We start from the raw sequence: 18,287 nt of genomic DNA, 5'->3' as shown, positions 1-18,287 counted from the left end.
GATTGTATTTACATTTGAATAGTATGTATACGTACAGAAATACGTAAACATTATGTATATGTTCAGAAACAGTATGTACAAAAATACGTAAACATTATGTATACGTACAGAAATACGTATTATTTTGTGTATTTGTACAGTAATACGTGAACAGTATCCGTGAACAGTAACTTCGTAAAAACCAAAAATTGCTGAACAGTAACAGTTTATTACTGTTTCGGCATTTAAAGGTTTACGAAACGTTTTTATATTCTTTTCTTATCTTTTCAAGGTGATCTATAAAGCGAGGAAATGAATTATCTTCGGAAATTGTGGAATTACGCTCGACTCGATAAGGTGAGTAAAATCTCACATATTTACGAATCTACCCTTGCGGTGATTCTAAGATATTTGCAAGAGTTTTTAATATTGAAATACGACATGTATACAATATAATGGATTCTATATATATTGTATAAATGGTAATAAGTACATATATATATAATTTGCTATATTATATACTGTTATGAATTCATCTGAATTAGGTCAATTCGATGACAAGCATGTGAGTTTAATATGGAGATTGTTTAACGTTTTGTCTTCGGACGTGTTTATAAATTATGACATGTATAAGATATAATGGATTATATATATATCGTATAAATGGTAAATAAATACATATATATATATATATATAGTTTGCTATATAATATATTGTTATGATTTTATTGTGATGATGTCATTTTGATGACAAGATATATCGAGCATGTGATTTTGATTTGTACAATATGATGTGAGATTATTGTACGTGATTTTTAACATTGAGATTGTTAAAATGTGATTTGTCTTCGGACCTGATGTTTGGTACAATATGATGTGAGATTATTGTACGTGTTTGGCAAGTCGAAACCTAGCCTTTGGCCGGGCGAAAGTTACGATACAGTTAGAGCTCTAGTCTGTCTGCCTTAGTACTGTATGTGAGGTAACTGGTGGTTATCTGCTCATGTGTACTCAGATTGTTTTGGATGTTGGGTAGCGGGTGGCTATCCAATGTCGGCGGTGTATTACGAGAGGGGTAACAGATGTGTACCAGCGTTCTTGGTACCCGTAATATAAATGCATTTGGGTAACCAGAAGGGTTACTTAATTTCTCATGAGCGTTTTATTTCATATTCTTTGGGACGACCAGATGGGCCGTCCATTGACTCATGAGTGCATTTATATTTGATGATTTGGGATTTTTCGTATATATTAATATGCGATTATATTTTCATTTTACTCATACGAGCTATAAGCTTACCGGGTTTGTGTTTACAATCCCGGTGCACCAATCCGATGGTGTATGGGATAATTCCGCAGGTGTCGATTAGTGGAGATTGAGTGACAACTCCGGAGGCTCGAAGTCATTCATATCCTACTTGTGGTGAGGTTTTTAGCGTGGATTTGTGTGTGAGAATTGGTGTGGTTTTAATTGTGAGATTTGTGAGTGATTGTGAGGATTATTACATTTCCATTTTATGTATGGATTATAAATTTGGTTTGTAATAATTGGTTTGTCTGAGTTGTATTGAGAACTTAGAATTGATCCGCTGTGACATTTTAAATGATTTCGATTTCATTGAGATTATTTTGTGTTTAACGATTTTAAAATTTTGAGTTTTTAAACTCAAAATTTTGGAGTCGTTACACTGTTTTCCATTTTACTCACACCTTTGTATTCTAGTCCAACATGCTGTTAAATTAAAGATGCTTAATATGATGTGTGAAGGACTGAAGGGGTACACCAAGTGGTCAATCAGATTTACAGAATTAGGTTGGAGTGTTGGACTCAATTTTCACATTTTTTTCTGGAGTAGCGGCCTTTTGAGCTGTATAAGAGTTTCATGTGTGTCGCTTGATCAGGTGTATGGGGTTGAATTTTCCTCCTGCATGACTGTTGGTATTGGTATGCTTCAACATGTGTGGGCATTTGTTGATATAATGTATTCCAATTTTCCTCAAAAAATAAACCACATATTTGGCTAACAAAATATGAAGACAGTTTTAAAGTAAAGTATCAGATTTTGGGTCAAGAGCTTTATTTTAACACTAATCTCTTGACACACCCTATATGCTTACTAATTTTCTGTATAAAAATTAATAAAAGAGAAAAAATGAATAGTGGAGTTGTGGTTAGAAGTAGCTAGTGGGCAAAAATTTCTCCCACATCCAACTTCTTTTTATTTTTTCCATACTTTATTTTTAAGTTTTTATTTTAACCATTATCTAATATATTTTATAATTATAGAATTTTAATCAATACAAGGTAGTTATGATATTTTTAAAATTGGCGGTTCTATATAGAAAATTGCCTTAATTAATAAAAAAAGATACATGAGTTGGCACAAAAAAGATCATCTAAACTAGTAATTCACTGGTTGTTTGAAGTAATTAACTATATATATTTTTTCGATAGTAAATAATATAAATAAAGCCAAATAACCACAAACTAAATTCTTTTTTTTTTGGGTGCTTATTTTTGCACACCCATTTTTACAAGCTGCACACCCTATGTATTGGTTTTACAAAATCACCCCTAAATTCAGACAATTCTACCTATGTACCTGACATTCTCTCTTTTTCCAGACCGAAACTAAACTCTCTCCAAATTGAAACTAAAATCCAGTTGATCTCGGACTTGGCGATCTTCCTTTTCATGTTGTAGGTGGCAAATTCTATCTCCCTCTTGACTATCTATTAGGGTCGGTGTTGATCTGATCACGTTCCTACATAGGTCGTCCTCGTTTAGTGATGCCTATCCATCTTCGTATCTGCTAATATATAGAGAAGTCCATTCTATGGGTTGTGGGGATCTACCAATACTATGTTGGGCTTTGTTTGGTTTCGAAGAAAATGTGACTAAGGAAGTGAGCAATCCTTTGGGTCGACTAGGTGTCTAGGTGTGATCAGGTTGGTTTGTAAGTTTGAAAATTGAGCGCTCTGTGAAATATGGAACATGAGAATGAGGGACAAGAAGGAAAGCAATGTAGTTGCAGACTCACAGTGCATCTTTTGGTGATTAAATCAATTTTATTTCAAAGGGATTCACTCTAAATTGAAAAAAGTGGATTTACAAATCAATAGATCTAATTTAATGGTGCAAGTATAATATGGGGTTAGTGTTGAATTCAATTTGTTAGGATTATGTTGGCATTATCTTTCTTATGTGATCAGTACTTGGGTGAAACATGATCGAATTAGATAGTGGCAGAACGAGAGAGAAGAATGAATCCCAGAATGAATGCAAAATGGGTAGTATTGATGATCATGAACCATGCAATTCATTGTTACGTGTGTTGGGACTTGGAGTAGGGATTATACCTCTTTACTACGCTTTTTGGCCTCTTGTCTGCCTCCTAGATCCTAATAGTAATTTATCCAACATCACTGGTTCATTAACTCCATGGAAAAATCGATATGGAGTTGCAGCCCCACAGATGGAAAGTGAGAGAAAATGGTAGGTAAGGAAAAAAAGTTTTGTCGGTGGATAAAGAAGTATAAAAATTGCAAAGGGTGTGCAAGTTGTAAAACAATATGTGCCAATATCAACCTCTTATTTTTTTAGAGAAAGATGTCGCAAACTAAATTCTTAAAATACCCTGCATTAGAAACTAGAAAGATCGTAGCGCACTTCTTGAGCCACCTTAGGAGGAAACTAGCTAGAGGACCAACTTCCAACATTTACAGAATGTCCGGTGTGAGCCACAACATCAGTTTCGAAATTTGCATCCGGTTGTTTATTACCTGCTCAGCTGTTGAGCACTAGTTAGCGCATTCATCATAGTTAGAAGCTCCAGCTCCGTATCAAGGTCACGGTCGATATCGTCACTATCATCAATATCGTCACTATCATCAACAAGAAACCCCTTGGGCTTGTTATCCAGGAACTTATTCAGAAATACTGTAATGAAAGGAACATAGGAGTTTGTCACTAGGTATTTGACCAAATAGGATCGTCCAGTTCCTATAGAACCTATCACTAAAATACCCCTAGAGAGGGATATGTGGCGCTCAACGGTCGTCTGATCTGGCTAAATAATAGTCAAACAGTCAGATCGGACGACCTGGTGCTCAACAACTGACCAGGTGATCAACACTCTTTGCATCCCTCCATATGTGAAGAATACTGACTTATTGATGATCAAATCTTGAAGCATTAAAACTCTTATCATGTACCAACATGCTAATCCTGCAAGAAAAATCACTTTTGTTATACTTGACATGGCAATCAAATAAAATTCATCTCTCTCTGCTTGATTTATTTATATCCATGAAGAAGAGCAGTAGAGACTCATAGACATGTTCTTAGAGGAAAGGCTTCACCGCAAAGTACATTAGATTTCCCCAGATTTTTTGGAAAGGCAAGAATTGGAACTCCATCAGATCGATTTTTGAAGAACAAAGCCTACAACAGTTAAATTTTTTTGTACAGAGTAAAATTAAGAACTAACAATCCAAATTCCTTATACTTTTATTCCAAACGAAGGATTCCATTTCAAAAAAAAAAAAAAACGAAGTTAATAGAGTTTGGGATGAAAATAATATGACTCTTTGAATCTTGCTTTGACAATACTTTGACTAAGCGCGTAAAAACAGCTTTGATCTTGATTATTATTACCTTTTCAATAGCTGTTAAATTAAGATCAACCGCAATCCTATCTCAAGATGGATTTGCAATATTCTCTCACTTCACTCTCAAAATTTTCCATTTCTCAGAATAGCAACCAAACCCAGAGACCATGAAATTCTCAAGACAGGAAATGGAACTCAACTCCCCGTCGCGAAGAGACGGCATCTCTCTCAGCAAGGAGACCCAGTTGTGCTCTCAGTACTCCTATATTCGCCATCTCGGCTCCAAGCTCAGACTCCCTCACCTCGCCATTGTCAAGGCCCTCGTTTTCTGCCACCGTTTCTACGCTCGTCAGTCCTTCGCCAAGAACGACTGGCACGCCGTCGCTACCGCCTGCGTTCTTCTCGCCATTAAAGTGGAGGAGTCGCCGCGCTTTCTAAAGGACGTCGTCAATGAGGCATATCGTCATGAGATCCAGGACTACGTCGCCGACCAAATGTTGCGGTCGACTATCAATCTTCATGATATGAGAGAAAGAGATGAGTTCTTCAGAGAAAAAGGGCGTGTTACTAACGACCAAAAGAAGGAGTTGATCATAGCTGCGGAGGGACTTGTTCTGAGAACAATGGGGTTTGATCTCAACGTTCAACTTCCTTACAAGACTCTTGTTGCTGCCCTCCATAGATTGCGTGAGGAGAAGATCACTGGCTCTGGGCACCCTCAGTTTACTAAAGTAGCATGCAGTCTTGTGGAGGATTTGCTTAGAACATCGTTATGCTTACGGTACGAGCCACAGTTCATTGCTGTTGGTTCAGTGGTCGTCGCAGCTTCGGTTCTGAAGATGAAACTTCCTGCAAATAAAAAGTGGCTAGAGGGCCTTGATGTTCCGCTCAAAGAGTTGAACGAGGTGATTCAGTCGATACAGAGGAAGTTCTCCAAATGAAACCCAAGGACTAGTCATAGGTTCTGTTAGATTGTGTGAATATTCATGTCTTTAGATGAAGGCATATTCTTTTGTAAATTTTATAACATTAAATCACGAGATTTTCCTTACCGTCATCATTTGGTGTTGGCCACATTTATGTAACTGAAATTGTTAGTTCCACAACTTCTTAACTTATGGACATATTGTATTTATATAGTTGTAGTAATTGACTTTTATGTTACATGTTCATATTAGATAAGTCTCCTTTAAATGTATGATATGAACTTTTATGAATAACAATTATTCTATTATATTTGAGTTGGTATCAGAGCAAAGATCTGAACGGACTTTGTTTTTTTTTTTTTTCCGCTGCAATTTGTTTGTGGAATTAAACCTCATTGTTAGGGTTATATTTCCTCTTAGTATTGACAACGTCGTCTTCTTCAGATTTGTTAAGACGTTTTACTTTGGGCACCTAATCATACCAGTTCTCCCATTTTTTCGAGCTCGCCGCCGCATTTCCCCTCCAACATCAAATTCCAACCCGCGTCGGCTTGGTCTTCTGACCAGTGAAAGCTTCAGTCGATGTCTGGTTACCTCCACCGGCGTCTACAACCCATCACAGGCGTTCCTTTTCCCAGCATCGTCTCTGTCGTCATATCTCAGATCGACACCATCTTAGTTCAACCACAGATCGTCACCGGCTTTCTGATTCGTCAGTCTGGCATCTTTTTCAGCGTCATCAGTCCAGCGTCATCTCCGGCCATCTGATTTGGATTGGAGTTATCTGCAGCCCACCGATCCTCTGTTTAGTCCGGCGTCAATCCACATATCCGTCCAGGGTTCTTGTCAGGTGCTCCTCCAGTCTCAGAAAGTCCAATCAGTCCGCACCACCGGATTCCCAGATCAGTGACGTCTTAGTCCGACCCGTTTTTCAGTTCGACTCAGCTTTCGCGAGACCGACCATTTTCTTCTGTCAGTTCTAGTGCACTGACAGTGAAGGTACACCCGCCACAAGTTCTACACAGGGTACCTAGAGATTTGATCAGTACACACACACACACACACACACACAAAAAAGGCTCGTGTGTATGTTGGTAATCTGGATTCTAAGATTTCAGAATGGGAACTTGAGATTGAGTTCCGTAAGTTTAGAATTATCAGAAGAGTATGGGTTGCAAGAAGGTCACTCGGTTATGCTTTTATTGATTTTGTCCACATTGGAGATGCAACGAATGCTATTTGTGAGTTAGATGACAAAAATAGCTGGAGAGTTGAGTTCTCACACGACTCTAGACATGCTTTGGGCAATTATGCACTAATGGTAATAATTATGTGACTACAGAGCCTCGAGCAGGTGGTAAGATCGGTATGACTTTAAGGATTTCTAACTTTGTTGGTTCTGATACTTGGATTATTGATTCTGGTGCCTCTGATCATATGACTTATGAATAATCTTACTATATTACTAAGTTATCTCCTTCCCCAGTGTCTTATGTTATTAATGCTAATGGTGAGCCTTTTCCAGTATTAGAGAGAGGGTCAGTTCATATCACTCATACTTTAGAACTTCATAATGTTCTATATGTACCTGATTTATCACATCACTTGTTATATGTTCCCCAGTTGAACACTGAGTCTCGGTGCTCTGTGACTTTTTTCCTATGTATGCGATTTTTCAGGATCTTCTCACCATGGAGATACTCGGTCGGGGGGATTTGAGAGGCATATTGTTTCATCTGGATCAGACATATGCATGACAGAAACCAGGAGCACAGCCACCCACCGCTCTGACAACAAGTTCTAATTAGCTAAGTGAAATTTGTTGTGGCATCGTCAATTGGGACATTCATCTTTCCATGTTATGAAAAAAAGCATGCCTTCTTTGTTTATTGGTGTGAATGAGTCATCTTTGCTTTGTGAAACATGTGTTTTTGCTAAGAGTCATCGTTCTACCTATTTTCCGAGCTTTTCTAAGAGTCATATTCCTTTTGAGTTAATTCATTCTAATGTTTGGGGACCTTCCAAAGAGCCTACGGTCACAGGTATGTGGTATTATGTGTATTTTATTGATGATTGCACTCAATCATTATGGGTCGTTCTTCTTCAGACCAGAGATGAGGTTTTTCCTGCTTTTCAAGCTTTTCACACTCATGTTCAAACACAGTATAATAGTACCATTAGGATTCTTCGTTCTGATAATGGTGGGGGGGGGGGGAGAGTATGTCAGTCATATTTTTCAACAGTTTTTTGAAAGATCATGAGATTATTCACCAAACCACATGTCCATGAACACTGGAGCAAAATGGGGTGTCCGAAAAGAAAAACCATCATCTCTTTGATATGGCTTGTTCCATTCTTTTTAGTGCTCATATGCCTAAATATCTGTGGGGTGATGCTGTAGCAGCTTTAGCTTATCTTATCAATTGTCTTCCATCTAGTGTTCTTTAGAGGAAAGTTCCTCTTTAGATTCTTGCATCTCATGTGTCCATTTCTTTTTTTTCACAATATACTTGCCCGTGTTTTTGGATGTGTGGGTTTTGTTCATGTCCCTAAAAGCCAGAGAAAGTCGAAGTTAGATCCTCGAGCGATCAAGTGTGTGTTTGTTGGATATGAGAGCAATTAGAAAGGATACATGTGTTATCATCCACCCACTAGAAAGTACTATGTCACTATGGATGCTATTTTCTTTGAGGACATGAGTTACTTTACCTCTTCTGATCTAGCCATTCAGGGGGAGAATTCATTTTTCGAAGAGCTGTATCATGGCGAAAGGGGAGGAATCAGATAGAGTCATTGTTGGAGATACCTTTACTCCAGCAGCAAAAGCTCATTCTGAGGTGGAAACTTCGAATTCAGATAATCAGGTACCAGCAGTAGCAGAAGCTAATTCTGAGGTGGAAGCTTCAAATAATCAATTACCAATAGTGGCAGAAGCTCCACCAGAGGTAGAAGCATCAGACACCCAGGTTCCAGAAGAAGAACCAATAGTTGAGAGAATAACTGCCCCTCCCGCCATCACTCATACCCCTGACCAACGACTTATTGGTGCAGAATGTCACTCATATGAGGTATGTCCATCCACTGATATTAGTAGCGAGTTTGATAGTGGACAATATGTGCTACCAAACAAGTCTACTAAAGGTTTGCCCCCAAAAAGATATGAACCTAGTTTTGACTACCCTAAATCAAAATATCCAGTAGCTAATTATATGTCCACTAGGAGATTATCAAAGTCATATGAATCATTTATGAATTAAATATCTATTGTATCGGTACCTAACACAGTGCATGATGCATTGGGGGATCCAAAATGGAGAAAAGCAATGGAGGAAGAGATGAAGACATTGCAAAAAAATGATACTTGGGAACTTGTGCTTCCACCACATGGCAAGAAGGTTGTAGGGTGTCGTTGGGTGTTCACTGTGAAACATAATTCAGATGGATCAATTAGCAGGTATAAAACACACATTGTTGCGAAGGGGTTTACTCAGACATATGATATTGATTATAATGAGACTTTTTCTCTTGTTGCAAAGATGAACATTATTCGAGTGCTCCTTTCATTTGCTGCTAGTTTGAATTGACCACTCAGACAGTTTGATATCAAGAATGCATTTCTTCATGGAGAGTTAGCTAAAGAGGTGTATATGAGTCTCCCTCCAGGGTACGTAACTACTTCTTCTGGTGATTTTGTGTGAAAATTGAGAAAGTCTCTATATAGTTTCAAACAATCACCTTGTGCTTGGTTTGGGAGGTTCTCACAGTTTATGCGGAAGATTGGTTATAAACAAAGTAATTCAGATCATACCCTGTTTCTTAAGCATGAGGTAGGGAAGGTTGTAGCTTTGATTATATATGTTGATGATATGGTTATTATTGGCAATGATACTATAGAGTTGGATGGCTGCCGGAACAGTTGTCTTTTGAGTTTAACATGAAGGACTTGGGTGATCTCAAGTATTTCTTAGGGATTGAAGTAACAAGGGGGAGAGACGGGATCTATTTGTGCCAGAAGAAGTACATACTTGATTTGTTCACAGAGACATGTATGTTAGATTGCACACCTATTAACACCTCTATCGAGCAAAATCATCGTCTAGCAGAGTATCTAGACCAGACACTGATTGATCGAGCTCGCTATCAGAGGTTAGTTGGGCACTTGATCTATTTGACCCATACTAGACCAGATATTGCTTATGCAGTGAGTGTAGTGAGTCAGTTCATGCATAATCAAAGCGAGAGTCACATTGATGCTGTTGTGAGAATTTTGAGGAACTTGAAGTCAGCTCCAGGGAGATGAGTAATGTTCTCTAAACACAACAACATTCTTGAGGTTAGTGGCTTTATAGATGCAGACTGGGCTTGAAATATTATAGACATGAGGTTGACATCATGTTACTTTACCTTTGTGGGAGGTAATCTGGTTACATGGAAAAACAAGAAACAAAAGGTGATGACACGGTCTACTGCGGAAGCTGAGTATAGAGGTATGACTTATGGTCTGTGTGAGTTACTGTGGCTGAGAAACTTGTTATGTGATTTAGGTGTCAAACCAAAAAATACCATGAAATTGTATTGTGACAACCGGGCATCAATTGATATTTCATAGAATCTGGTACAACATGATCACACTAAACATGTCGAGGTTGATCGTCACTTTATAAAAGAAAAGCTTGATGCTAATATTATTAGCTTTCATTTTGTTCATACAGAAAACAAGCTGGCAGATATACTAATTAAAAGTGTTTCGAAAAAGGCCTTTTTGACTAGTTTGTCAAGTTGAGCATGATTGATGTGTATGCGCCAACTTGAGGGGGAGTGTTAGCTCAATAAATTCTTGATTTTTGGACATATTGTATTTATGTAGTTGTAGTAATTGACTTTTGTGTTAGGTGTTCCTATTAGATATGTCTCTTATAAATATATGTTATGAACTTGTATGAATAACAATCACTCTATTATATTTGAGTGAAATTACCTTTAACATTAGTTTCTGGATTGATATGAAGTAATTCTAGTTATTACCTTGTAATTGTTACAACATAAGTTTCCATGTGCTGCGATCTTGCTTGGCAATGGTGATTTGGTAATATGTAACTGCTAGATAGCCTATAGATTAAGCAATTTCATAAACGATTTCAATCCCCTGTCATACAAAATTCAGAAGCTGCAAATGTGCTAATTAAAAGAGCATATGAGAGCCGATAGGTTATCGGTGTCCTGTTAGCTGCATCTTCCCCGTTTGTCCAACCAGCGAATGCGATAGTATTCTTTCTTAACTAATGATAGGTCAGATCAACAAAAATACACAGCTAAGATCTTTCAAAATGGGTGTGACTGATTAATCATGGGTAGTGACTGACTGACTGAACAATTTATAGTCACAATCAACCATGGAATTAATCAGGAAACTTCAAATCTTCAATGTGGCCATCCAAGCTAATGTTCAAGCGCTTACCGAGCTATTATTTCTCCCATTAAGTCCTCTGGAATAACATTTCTGTTCTGCACATCCATTATTTCTGGAGGTTTGACAAAGTCACCTGTGACCGTTCTCTAAATCAGAAGTAAAAGACATGGAGTGATCGGCAAGTCTGCCAGAAGGATTGCATAGATTTCTCCAGAACGCTTCGTTCTCGGACATAATTTCACAGTATTCTCAAATGCCAACTATGTAGATTCTCTTGATATTTCCTCTGTTGATTAGATGCTCATTGAGTGTCAAACTTACCAGAGGCTCCACTTCAGGAGTCTATGTATGATTGTATCATCACCGGTCATCTTTCCTATCTCAGCAGTTAGTCCTGTGGTTGAAGTTGTAACCATGAATCCATGATTCATCTATCTGAAGATTATATGCAGAGAGCATGGAGAGATCAGCCAGTCTTGCACAGAAGGGCTGCTTAGATTCTTTTCACAACTCTGGAATCTGTACCCGAACATAATTTCACTGTATGCTGGTTAAGCAGATTCTCTCGACAATTCTTCTTTGCTTAGCTGCTCATCGAGTGTCCTCCTTACCAGAGACTCCAGCTTATGAATTTACTTTAGTGAACAAGCATCATTCTTCAACTCTAGACAGTCTAACTACTCTAGAAGTCCAGCTCTCATAAGAAGAAAGGGAGTAAATAATTTAGTATCTCCTAACCAAGCATTGCACATCAGTAATTGAAAAGGTTGTGTTCAATCTCAAAGGAGGGAACACAAAGGAGGAAAATAAAGTATCATTCCTTTTCTACACTGCTTCATGGGGCAAAACCAAATGGAGACAATTAAACCAATATAACAATTTTACTATATTTCTCAAAAGTGGTCCATACATATTAAACAAGACGGTGCATTTCTACTTTAAAATCTTCTTTACAAATCGACAGGGTTCTCTTGTATTATTTTACCTCGGAGCAATTATCAGAGCCTACAGGTTCTCTCAAGCAACTAGATATTGCCGTTACAGCAGCTTCAATTGATCCATCTTCCCCCTGTTCCATTAATAAAAATCATTTATTTTTCCTAAGAAAATCTGTGCAAGGCAAGGTGGTATCTCATAACAAATGTAACTACAAGGGCTGATGCAACTTCACCTTTTCTTTCCAATAAAACATATTCCCATACTTCCCAGCCAGACGACTCCAAAAGCTACGCGGAACATCTAGATCGACCAAAGCTCCCACATTGAAGTTTAGTATATTGCCTGCTCGCAAACATCAGCATATATAAATGATCTATTGTAGCAGTAGCAAAACAAGCACGCCTAAAGGCACGTATGAATTCTTACCAAAAGTGGGATCAGCTACAAAGACAATAGTTCTATCATCTACTTGCCAAAAATCTTTGATCGCCAAACCTACACAACATTGCAAGTTCAGAACATTATAAGTTTAATACTATCTCACCCAAAACCATATCTTAAGTTTGACAAAAGCAAAACCTCTCACAACTCCTATAAACACAAAACACACCTGGTGTGTCAGGATAGTTCTGAGCAAGAACCCTCAATTTGTATCCAGTATCCTTCTCTATGTTCTCAATCTCTCGAGCTAGCCTTTTCTCCTTATAATTTAAATATAGCATGCAGAATTCAGCTTAATCTTTCAATTCATCACATTGCAAAAATAGGTGTATTTCACCCACATTGTAGCTTTCCAACACAAGAATACAATAACAAATAACAACAGATAGTCCACAGTTCATCTAATAAAGCAGACCTGGCCATCGGAGAGGAAGCCGGCTACATCGATCACTGGAGTGAACTCTTTTGGAAGCAACTCTGGCTTGTTCACTCCAACTAACGCATGAGCAACTCCAACACCTATATAAATGTAAGGGGTTCAGACATTTTCACTATGCAAATATGTTATCTTGCACGCAACCGAAGAGAAATGTGAAGACTTGCCTGAGAGAGATATCCCAAGCGTGAGAGCTCCAGAGAGCGCGAAATTTAAAGAGTTGGAGCGAAACTTTGAAAACCAATTGTTGCTGGATTTGGTTGGAGTTTGGTTTGAGGAGAGATTTGACGAGGATATGATGGTTGGATGAAATGAGAGAGGTGAGGTTGTTTGGGAGGGGGAAGATGAGCATGGAGGAAGGAAAAATGCCATTGATTTCCGTTCAGGCAGCTGCAGCAGGGATTTCAGGATAATGAAATATTTGGAATTTTGGATAAGATAATAATTGGATAGATTTGGTTTTTAAAACTTTCCTTTTATATCGTGTATATAACTATATATATATATATATATATATATATATATATATATATATATATATATATATATAGTCCCTATCTAGAGTGAAAGTTCACTCTGAAGTTTCAGAGTGAAGTTTCAATTTTGACACACTTTTCGGTCAAATTTTTTCACCATAAGTGATTCAATATTTAGATATGCTATTCAAGATCATCTCTATAAAGTTTCATCCAATTTGACAATGATTTGAGCTTTTAAAATTGAGATTTACACGAACGGTTCACATTGAACAGTTTTAATTCATTCATTGATTTAATCTAATTTAAATACCTTAACGATGTCCGAATTAGATGAAATTTTGTAGAGATGATCTTGAATAGCATACCTAAATATTGAATCGCTTATACTGAAAAAATTTGACCGAAAAGTGTGCCAAAATTGGAACTTCACTCTGGATAGGGACTGTATATATATATATATATATATATATATATATATATATATATATATATATATATTCCTAGTCGTCAGATTTCACTGGTGTCACCTCCCATCTCTACAAAACTGTTCCTTAAGCTACTAGCTCTTTGTAACAGTGTTGACCGTCGGTTTTTTCTATTAACTCTGATATTGTACTTAGAGGTGACACCCTGATTTGGTTGATTGAGTTTTAGATTTTGCTTTCTTCTTTGGTAGCTTTTGTATGCAGTATAATGGTGAGGCAAAAAATATTTTTAGTATGGCTGTGTCTGGCTCTCCTCATCTTCTTTGTTGTATATTTGTGGGTTTGTGAGGTAGCATCTTAGTTGTTGAATATGAGCTTATCATGGTTGGTTTTTTGTAATTGATGTCTATCTTGTACCTACATTTGTTTTAATAAATTTGATGAGAAACCAATAGGTTTATATATTTTTGTGGCCTGAATAGCCATTACATATTAATCCGTTGATACAAACATCAAACAAGAAGTTATGAGCTTAAACTCAAATGTAGTATGCAGCATATAACTATTTTTATGGTAATAAGTGCATATCAAACTAAGCGATGTTATGACTGATATAGACATAGCAATCGAGATTAAAATTAAAATACAAAATTGCCTATTCTATTACTGATACAAGCATAGTAATATGCAATATACTAAACTAAAAACTAATACTGTAGCATAATAGTTAACATATTTATAATCTGTTTTAATAAATTTGATTATCGTGTCTTCTAAAAAAAACTACTAGCGAAAACTCTGATAGCTCTATTGCGTTTAATTTTTGTTGAACAGTCTCGCAGACCTAGTATGGAACCCTCATGTCTATTGTTCTGTGTTTGAGTTATTCAGATTCATAAGCTTGTGGTAGGGTTGGTAGGCGTTGTTGAGATGAGAATCTAAAAGTAACCGAGATGGCTTGTTACCTCACTCCCAACCAAGACAAAAACCTATGAATTTGAAGGAACAAGGACTTAATCTGGAAAGCCATATGCTGTGGAGAGAAAGCTACAAGTTTATAGCCCTGCAACATTAGACTCTGAATAACAATGAGCTCAAAGCAAAATTTCCTCTTAAAGCTCAGATACACTTCTAACTAAGCTGACAGCTAAAATGACACTGAAAAGTCTTCTCCAAAATAACAAAATAGACTGGCAGGCGATCCATCTACAGACTGGTACTAAATCAAATAGCTTGACATAATCTAGAACACGAAACTTTGAGGGCTGCAACTTACAACACCAGTTTGTTGAAGATTAATACTATTTCATCTGTTGCAGCTCAGCTAGTATAGTTAACAGGTCAAATATTCTACAGCTAGGTGTTTTTCACACCAGCCTCTGACGCCAGCCTTTACACACTGGTACTAAATCAAATATTTTGACATAATCTAGAAATCAAGACTGTTTGCACAGTCATACTTTCGTACCATATCAAATTTATGCACCTACCTAAGATTCACATTAACATATAGAAGAGTAAATATGCAATGCTGAGGAACACGAATTTGGCATTTTCAGCAACAATATGTTTCAATGCTGAATATTGCATATCATACATACATCCATGAATCAACGATGTTAACCAACCATCAATATCTCAAATTCGTAATTGCATAGATGTCAAATCGGTCAATAGAACAGCGTAAATAGCAGATATTAGACAGTATTCAACATCAACAACAATGAAATGCCCAGCAAAAGAGCAAATTTGATTTAAGCTATCAGTGCAAAAGCATGATAAAACCATATCACCTCCAGTCTATGACAGTTTCAGCTTAACACAATTAAATAACATTTCAAAATACCAATAAACAAGTTCACCCCAGCCAACACAACACCTAAGGAAAATAGATCGGCCAGTTGAGGTAGTATGCATCCCTCTCCTCCTTGTCCATGTACTCATTCCACTGCAACAAACAAATAAAAAAATCTCAACACCAACAACAAAAACCCCCACCAAAAATACTCACAAACACCAACAAAATTAAGCCTTTAACCCGCAATCACCCAACCTACCATAAATTTATACGGCTTCTTTTTCTTCATTGCCTTTCTCCAGTGATGCTGCTCGTACAGCATTGCCTTATCATGCCAGCTGCAACCATTTCAAACACCAAAATCAACACAATCCCAAACTGGGTCTCACCCAAACCGCAAAAATTACCCAAATCACAAACCGGGCACCAATCAAACTCAAAAAAAAAAAAAAAAAGACACAACAACAACAACATACTTGAACTGATGATTGAGCTGCCAAATGTAGGGATTGAACAAGGTCAGCACAGAGAAGGCAGCCGACCCGATCCATATGTTCACAAACCTCTCCGGGTCGGCGTGTGGGACCCCCGGGTCTCCCCTATAAGCATTCCCAAAGTACTTCTCCATTTTTAAGCTCCCCCTTATCTTCTCCGATGAGCACGAAGCCGTTATATATATAAAAACCCGGACTTTTTCCTGGGCCGGGTTAATAAAACCAGGCCCAAAGGCCCATTATCCATTCGTTTAGTGAGCGCCTCTATAAAACAGAGTCGGGGGCATGGCCTTCTGCATCAACATCTCTCTCCTCTCTTTCGTTCCCAACCAAATCTCATATTCCCTTTTTGAAATTTCGATACCAACATTGCCATCAAGGTCTCGCTCAGATTTCAATTTTTGAAAAGTTCCCTCCATATACCTAACCCTCGTCTCTCCCTCCTCTCCAAAACCCTAACCCTAGATTCTTCCGCGGTTAGGGTTTCCCTCATTTCCTCCAATCTGACTCGCTACCCTGCTCGATTCTTGCTTCGGAGTCTTCGAATTGCAGAAAGACTCGGGAAATTTTGAATCTTTCCGACCCAATTTGCCGGGTCCGGGCCTCTGTTCTGTGATTATATGATTCTGTTGGAGAAGGCGGCGCCGGAGAGATGCGGCGGTGAAGGGTTTTTTTCGGGTTACGATGCGGGTTTTAGAATAGGCTGAATTTGATATGAGGGTTTGAATATGAGCCATGGAGATGGTGAAAGTAGCAGAGTAAATGATTCTGGTAGCAGCGGCGGCGACGCGCCAAGAAGACCAGCACAGCAGTCGGGAGGCGGTGGCGATGAGTTTGGCCGGGCGGTTTCGAGGGTTGCGGTGGCGCAGATATGCGAGGGGGTCGGGTTCTTGGGCTGCAAGGAGTCGGCCTTGGACTCCCTGGCCGACATTGCCATCAGATACCTCCGTGACTTAGGAAAGATGGCGGATTATTGCGCTAACTTGGCCGGTAGGACTGAGTCTAATGTGTTTGATATTATTAGAGGGTTGGAGGATTTGGAGTCTTTGCAAGGGTTTTCGGGTGCCGGAGAGGTGGGGCATTGTCTGGCGGGGTCGGGGACGATGAAGGGGGTTGTGGAGTATGTAGGGACTGCGGAGGAGATACCGTTTGCTCAGCCATTGCCGAGGTTTCCGGTGGGGAAGGATAGGAAGTTGATTCCGAGTTTTGAGCAGATGGGGGAGGCTCCACCGGGGAAGCATTTGCCGAATTGGCTGCCGGCATTCCCTGATCCGCATACGTATGTTCATTCGCCAATGTGGAATGAGAGGAAGACGGATCCTAGGGAAGATAAGATTGAGCAAGCCAGGCAGCGGAGGAAGGCGGAGAGATCTTTGTTGAGTCTGCAGCAGAGGTTGCTCTGCAATGGCTTGGCTCCTGGTGGGGCTTCGACTTCTGTTGTGGAGGTGGGTAATGATGGGAAGGGATTGCATTTACAAGGGAGTGAGAGTAATCCCTTCCTTGAACCACCTCTCCAGCCAGGTGAGAAAGATGTGTCTCCAATTGTGTTGCCATCAAAGCTTTCAGGTGGTGAAGTGGCCAAAGGGAACAGTTCTTCAGTTTTCGAGGCGTTTGCACCTGCCATTAGTGCAGTGAAAAATGGGGTATGGATGGATGGGGAGGGTGAGGGAGAGGAAGAGAAGAAGCTGCTTCCGAATTCAAGGCCCCCTGTTCATTTGAATTTCAGACCCGTGAAGAAGTTTCTTGGCGAATCATCGGATTTGAGCCTCCAAAAGAAGGGTTTAAGGAGACCAGCCACTTGGGTTTTGCGAGATGAAGAGAGGGATGACAAGAAGAGGAGAGCCGAGTTTATTCTTACACAATCCATGGAAAACCCACAGGAGCTGAACCAGGCATAGATTAATCCGTTTACAGGAATTGTCAATGGAAGCTCTGCCACAAAGAATGTGGCGCATTGCCAGCAGGGCGGTCGGTTCTGAGAGTAGAGGAAGGAATCGTTGCTATAGATGCTCAGAGTAGAAGAGTAGCTGTGGGACTATGGACCTTCAAATTAGAGGAGAATTGGGACTGGATGCTCAGAGTAGAAGAGGATTGTACTGTGTTGTTCTAGTATGGATAATGAGATGTAGTGACTAGTTGTAGTCAGTCCCACTCTAACAATTTTTCTTAGATTATGTGGATGTTGCTTTTTCTTTTCATTACATGTTAGCCTTTTGCTATTTTTGGGCAGCACTTGAAATTGTATCACATTGAACGAATTCAATTATTCTTGAGTTTAAAAATAGCCAACTTTCATTGCCTTTAAATGCTATGTTTAGAAAGCATCTCTTACATCCTGAATGGAGAATG

General features: G+C 38.7%; 4 protein-coding genes across 4 annotated transcripts; 2 read left to right on the top strand and 2 right to left on the bottom strand.

The window, feature by feature from the left end:
- The first annotated feature begins 4,778 nt into the window (after positions 1 to 4,778).
- On the top strand, positions 4,779 to 5,531 carry LOC126796816 (cyclin-T1-4-like). The gene has a single exon (XM_050523541.1). The coding sequence runs from the start codon at positions 4,779 to 4,781 to the stop codon at positions 5,529 to 5,531; it is 753 nt and encodes a 250-aa protein (XP_050379498.1).
- Positions 5,532 to 11,737: 6,206 nt separating this feature from the next.
- LOC126799938 (thylakoid lumenal 15.0 kDa protein 2, chloroplastic) lies at positions 11,738 to 13,117 on the bottom strand. The gene is made up of 6 exons (XM_050527202.1): positions 12,910 to 13,117; positions 12,722 to 12,825; positions 12,476 to 12,566; positions 12,292 to 12,360; positions 12,098 to 12,207; positions 11,738 to 11,995 (listed from the first exon to the last, which is right to left on the bottom strand). The coding sequence occupies exons 1-6, from the start codon at positions 13,112 to 13,114 to the stop codon at positions 11,903 to 11,905; spliced, it is 672 nt and encodes a 223-aa protein (XP_050383159.1). The 5' UTR covers positions 13,115 to 13,117; the 3' UTR covers positions 11,738 to 11,902.
- Positions 13,118 to 15,282: 2,165 nt separating this feature from the next.
- Positions 15,283 to 16,080, bottom strand: LOC126799934 (uncharacterized). The gene is made up of 3 exons (XM_050527197.1): positions 15,921 to 16,080; positions 15,704 to 15,782; positions 15,283 to 15,594 (listed from the first exon to the last, which is right to left on the bottom strand). Exons 1-3 carry the CDS (start codon positions 16,070 to 16,072, stop codon positions 15,526 to 15,528), a joined length of 300 nt encoding a protein of 99 aa, XP_050383154.1. The 5' UTR covers positions 16,073 to 16,080; the 3' UTR covers positions 15,283 to 15,525.
- A 191-nt stretch (positions 16,081 to 16,271) lies between these two features.
- Positions 16,272 to 18,215, top strand: LOC126797632 (transcription initiation factor TFIID subunit 8). The gene has a single exon (XM_050524305.1). The coding sequence runs from the start codon at positions 16,667 to 16,669 to the stop codon at positions 17,834 to 17,836; it is 1,170 nt and encodes a 389-aa protein (XP_050380262.1). The 5' UTR covers positions 16,272 to 16,666; the 3' UTR covers positions 17,837 to 18,215.
- Positions 18,216 to 18,287: the final 72 nt, after the last annotated feature.

This window comes from Argentina anserina, chromosome 6 (genome assembly GCF_933775445.1).
Source record: "Argentina anserina chromosome 6, drPotAnse1.1, whole genome shotgun sequence".
Taxonomy (NCBI): Eukaryota; Viridiplantae; Streptophyta; class Magnoliopsida; order Rosales; family Rosaceae; genus Argentina; species Argentina anserina.
Note: the sequence above shows the minus strand (reverse complement) of the source record. Positions and strands in the feature narration are given on the sequence as shown.

Bases quoted from the DNA above. Each gene is read 5' to 3' on its own strand.
- LOC126796816 (XM_050523541.1), top strand. From the start codon at position 4,779: ATGGAACTCAACTCCCCGTCGCGAAGAGACGGCATCTCTCTCAGCAAG.
- LOC126799938 (XM_050527202.1), bottom strand. From the start codon at position 13,114: ATGGCATTTTTCCTTCCTCCATGCTCATCTTCCCCCTCCCAAACAACC. The intron at 12,361-12,475 runs GTGTGTTTTGTG...AATGTTGTGTAG, and splicing joins GAACTATCCTGACACACCAG to GTTTGGCGATCAAAGATTTT. The intron at 12,208-12,291 runs GTAAGAATTCAT...GTTTGCGAGCAG, and splicing joins TGTAGCTGATCCCACTTTTG to GCAATATACTAAACTTCAAT.
- LOC126799934 (XM_050527197.1), bottom strand. From the start codon at position 16,072: ATGGAGAAGTACTTTGGGAATGCTTATAGGGGAGACCCGGGGGTCCCA. The intron at 15,783-15,920 runs GTATGTTGTTGT...AAATGGTTGCAG, and splicing joins CAGCTCAATCATCAGTTCAA to CTGGCATGATAAGGCAATGC. The intron at 15,595-15,703 runs GTAGGTTGGGTG...TGTTTGTTGCAG, and splicing joins AGAAGCCGTATAAATTTATG to TGGAATGAGTACATGGACAA.
- LOC126797632 (XM_050524305.1), top strand. From the start codon at position 16,667: ATGAGCCATGGAGATGGTGAAAGTAGCAGAGTAAATGATTCTGGTAGC.